At 42.0% G+C, this 4,209-nt stretch overlaps 3 protein-coding genes across 3 annotated transcripts in view; all 3 read right to left on the reverse strand.

Moving 5' to 3' along the window:
• Window positions 1–571: 571 nt before the first annotated feature.
• On the reverse strand, window positions 572–1,159 carry TM35_001031000 (uncharacterized protein; the record flags this gene model as incomplete). The annotated part of the gene is made up of 1 exon (XM_029031628.1): window positions 572–1,159. The coding sequence occupies one exon, from the start codon at window positions 1,157–1,159 to the stop codon at window positions 572–574; it is 588 nt and encodes a 195-aa protein (XP_028877069.1).
• Window positions 1,160–1,877: 718 nt separating this feature from the next.
• Window positions 1,878–2,726, reverse strand: TM35_001031010 (uncharacterized protein; the record flags this gene model as incomplete). Its single annotated transcript, XM_029031629.1, has 1 exon — window positions 1,878–2,726. The coding sequence occupies one exon, from the start codon at window positions 2,724–2,726 to the stop codon at window positions 1,878–1,880; it is 849 nt and encodes a 282-aa protein (XP_028877070.1).
• Window positions 2,727–3,606: 880 nt separating this feature from the next.
• The window catches only part of TM35_001031020 (uncharacterized protein), a gene marked incomplete at both ends in the record, with an annotated part of 702 nt that continues 99 nt past the window's right edge, over window positions 3,607–4,209 (reverse strand). The window contains one exon of the mRNA XM_029031630.1: window positions 3,607–4,209. This exon is cut by the window's right edge and continues 99 nt beyond it. Coding sequence (XP_028877071.1) covers window positions 3,607–4,209 — 603 coding nt within the window.

Genomic DNA, 4,209 nt, shown 5'->3' on the forward strand with positions numbered 1-4,209 from the left:
ATTTCTTTTTCTCATTCCACAAAAAAGACTATCCCATTATACTGGTTAAAGCATACAACAGCCCAAGCACAGAAAATATAGTAGCATACATAGAATGAAGGCAATAAAGCAACAAATTAACATTAAGAAACAAACAAGAAAATACATTACCAACAGGTGGAAAGATTAGTTAGACTGTAGTGTGGATGCATGCAAAAAAGAAAAAGAAAACAAAGGATGACCTGAGCCACACCACCACCATTAGCTCAATCAGCACACAAGAATACAGGCCAGTGTAACCACAATCAGTAGTGGTACACGCACCCACACAGAACTGCTGATACTGCTGCTGCTGTCTGCATCACCCTTCTTGTTGTTAGTGAGTTCAGGAGGAAGTGTTGTTGTTGTGGTGGTGGTGGTAGTGGTATCTGTATTTCCTATATCATCTGGGTTATTTTTTGATCCACTTCCTGAAGGGGTGACCTCTTTCAAAGGAGAAGAAGAATCTGTGCCGGTACCGTTTTGAGGCTGTCCAACATTATTCTCAGCTTTACCGTGTTCAGTGTTCTCTGCGGGAGAACTCTGAGGTGTGTCACACACCGGATCCTGAACTACCAGAACCACCCGTATTCTGTTGACTGACAGAATTGGGTGATTGGTGCCCATCTGTTTTAGGTGTTGTTTCTTCCGATTGCTCTCCAGAAATCTGTGATGCTTCCGCCTGATGTTCTGTCGTACCAGAAGTTACGTGATCATCACCACGGGTTGATTCCTCCACTTGTTCTTTATCAGTACTTTTTCGACCTTGATCCATGAGTGTTGGCCCACTATCAGGCATTTTTACGGACAGATCACTTTTCCCCAGTCTGCTACTCTCAGACATATCACTCCGCTCAACTCCTGGACTACCAGGAAGACCATCAACACCAATAACACCTGGTTTACCCTCAGCGGATGCTTTACCATGTGAAGAAGCCAGCGGTGGTGGTGGACGTTGCTGCTGGACTGTGGAATTAACAGGGACCTCTTGAGGGCTGAGAGAACCTTCACTTCCCATTGACCCAGAGACTGTTGATGGCTTGTTAATTGTTGTTTTTCCTACTTTATCGGACTCATGTTCTCTTCTTCTTTCTCTATCCTCATCAATTCTATCACCATCTTCCTCATCCTCATACACCATCCAACTTTCAGCAACTGCAGGAATAGCACGACTAACAAGAGACGGAACACCACGAATGGAAGTTTAATAAGGGCATCAGAAGCTTTAGGACTATCAGCCCATACTAACCCAGAAGCACAACAGAGTGCAAGAGGTAATAAACAAAGAAGGTGGCACCTCACCATTACAGCCTTTGTCATTGTTGTTGTTTATTTCAATAAACTACTACAAGAGAAGAAGAAGAACAGAAAGAGGCATAAATAGCTAGTGGATGCAGGACACAAATACTCACAGTGGGATAGAGAGAGAGAGAAAGAAGTGCACAGTAAAGCAACAAAAAAATATCCCACTTGTATGATAATAATATGTACCCCTTAATGGAAAAAGAGAACACCCCACAATACCCAAATAAGAGAGAGAGACAAACACACACAATACCCCATGGCTCTAGTTTTTATATTAAATTACTGCACACACACATCTGTGTGTACTAGCAAGAGATGTATACCGTCAGTGAGCAGAACAGCCCAGTTTTCTGCAAACACACACAACGGAAAAAGCAAGTAATGGAATTATTAGAAAAAGAACACACATAAAAGTAAAAGTAAAGATATTCGAATTGAAAGAGAAAGCTGGTAAACAGATTATTAATTCATTCACCCATGGGAGATGTACGCAATTATGTTGATGTTAGTTTAACCATTATTATTATTATTTGTCCTCAGATGGCTCCAACCGTTCAGTACAGGGTAACGGAGAACAACACAGCCATAATCAGCAGAGGTGCTGCAGTGCGCATCCACACAGGACTGATACTGCTGTCAACATTAGCCTTATTCTTCTGCACATTGGAAGTGATGGTGCTGCTGATCTTTGGGTCAGTTACGGGAACAGGAGATGGAGTGGTGGTTGGTGCTTCTGTGGTAGTATTAGTTCTGGTGGCTGTTGCATCAGCATTGCCATTCCCCTGTGAACCTTCGATGCCAGTCGTACCGCTCTCTGCAGGAGATGCTTGCTCGGTAGTATTAGAATCGCCCGTTGTAGTTTGATCCCCTGTGTTATTTGATGATCCTGGGTTACCTTCTGTAGTTGGAGTAGACTCTGCAGGTTGGATTTGTTCTTCTCCATTGGGTTCACCTTCACTATCAGGTCTACTGTGGCCCGGTTGAGGGGCAGAAGTAACCGATGAACTGTCTTTAACACCTCTACTTTGTTCTTGGGCGGTGGACGGAAGAACGGTAAGTTGTCCTCTTTCTCTTTCATGCAAACCGTTTGGATCATTTTGGTTTTCTTGTAAAGATGTTCCTGGATTTGTAGAGAGTGTTGGTTGTCCTGCACGAACCCCTTCCTGTGCCGTCTCAACTGGTTCTTGGGGCGGACCATGATCTCCTTTCGCAGTGGAACTCCTTGTGGTACCAGAGTTAGAACTTTCAGTAGAGTCTGAGGTAGTTGGAAGAACTTCTTCCTTAAAGAGAGTTGTAAAGACATCACCTGTAACAGTACAAGTACCAGAACTATCAGGAGTGCACTTAAAATCACCATCACCAACTGTCCCATTAGGTTCATTCGTAAACGCGTTAGCTTCCATGCAGACAGAGGCAACAATCAGCAGAAAAACCAGCAAACACACAACGGGTCTCATCACCACGGCAATAGTAATTCTTGATTGTTTGACGTCACTTTGTTAAAGAAAAGTGAAAGAAAGAAAAAAGAAAATAAAAAAGATACAATAGAAACAAAAGCAGATGGTAAAATAGAACACACAAAAACAACAACATGAACAGTCACACAAAACAAAAGTACTAGTATAAACAATAAAGAATCCAATAAAGAAGCACCACTAAAAAAAAACCCGAACAAAGCACGAAATAATGAAAAAAGAAATTAAAAACACAACGAAATGCCCAACCAAACATACAATTTACGAAGATGACTGGGTATGCTGGTGGTTATAAGCAATAATGAAATTATGTCTAACAATTACTTTTTTTTTCTCTATTCAAAGTAGATAAACATAACAATGCAGGACAAGAGCACATAAAGAACACAGCAAAACACAAGCAAAAAAAAATTAACTATTAGCCCAACGTACCCAGTATACACAGAAATACACCAACTATGGGTGTAAGTCTGTATATGTGTACAAAGGAAATTATAAATATAAATTCATCCGTTATTATTATTTCTTTTTCCTTCTCACTGCAAAAAGCAATTAATCATTATCATCACAGTGCAAGCCCAGGTGCACACACAGAGAGAGTCTCCAAGAACACACACACAATGCAGTAGTAGCAATAATAATAATTATAGGATAAACCACAGAGAGCAAAAACACACAAAACACATTAACATTAAGAAACACCAAAAAGAAGAGAAATCCCCAACAGGTGGAAGATTAGTTAGACTGTAGGGATTAATGTAAAAAAAGAAAAAGAAAACAAAGGATGACCTGAGTCACACCACCACAATCAGCACACAAGAATACAGGCCAGTGTAACCACAATCAGTAGTGGTACACGCACCCACACAGAACTGTTGATACTGCTGCTGCTGTCTGCATCACCCTTCTTGTTGTTTGTGAGTTCAGGAGGAACTGTTGTTGTGGTGGTAGTGGTGGTGGTGGTGGTTGAAGTTGATTCACTCTCTCCAGATGGAGTGCCATTTTCAATATTTGCAGCATTGGTTTCACTGGCAGTCCCTGTCTCTGTATTGTTGGGATGTGATGGTTGTGTTGTTGCATCACCTTCCGCGTTAGCTTCATTTCCACCTGTTCCACTGTTACTGCTGTCTCCAGGTTTAACTGCAGCTGCAGGAGAAGGAGCAGCAGGTGCATCTTCACCTTCTTTACCGTTTGCACTTTCCACAGCAGCATCACCACCAAGAGCAGCAGATTCTCTATCAGGCCCACCTTCATTTGCCTTAACAGGTGTAGTAGTAGTAGTAGAAGGCCCACCAACAGGACCACTTCCACTGTGATGATCTGGATTCACTTGTTTACCAGGAGAACCATTGGAACCTGCTTCACCATTATCGTTACCAGGTTCAGCAATACGGTGAGAGGGATTAGCAAC

Source organism: Trypanosoma theileri (genome assembly GCF_002087225.1).
Source record: "Trypanosoma theileri isolate Edinburgh chromosome Unknown TM35_Tth_103_V1, whole genome shotgun sequence".
Classification (NCBI taxonomy): Eukaryota; Euglenozoa; class Kinetoplastea; order Trypanosomatida; family Trypanosomatidae; genus Trypanosoma; species Trypanosoma theileri.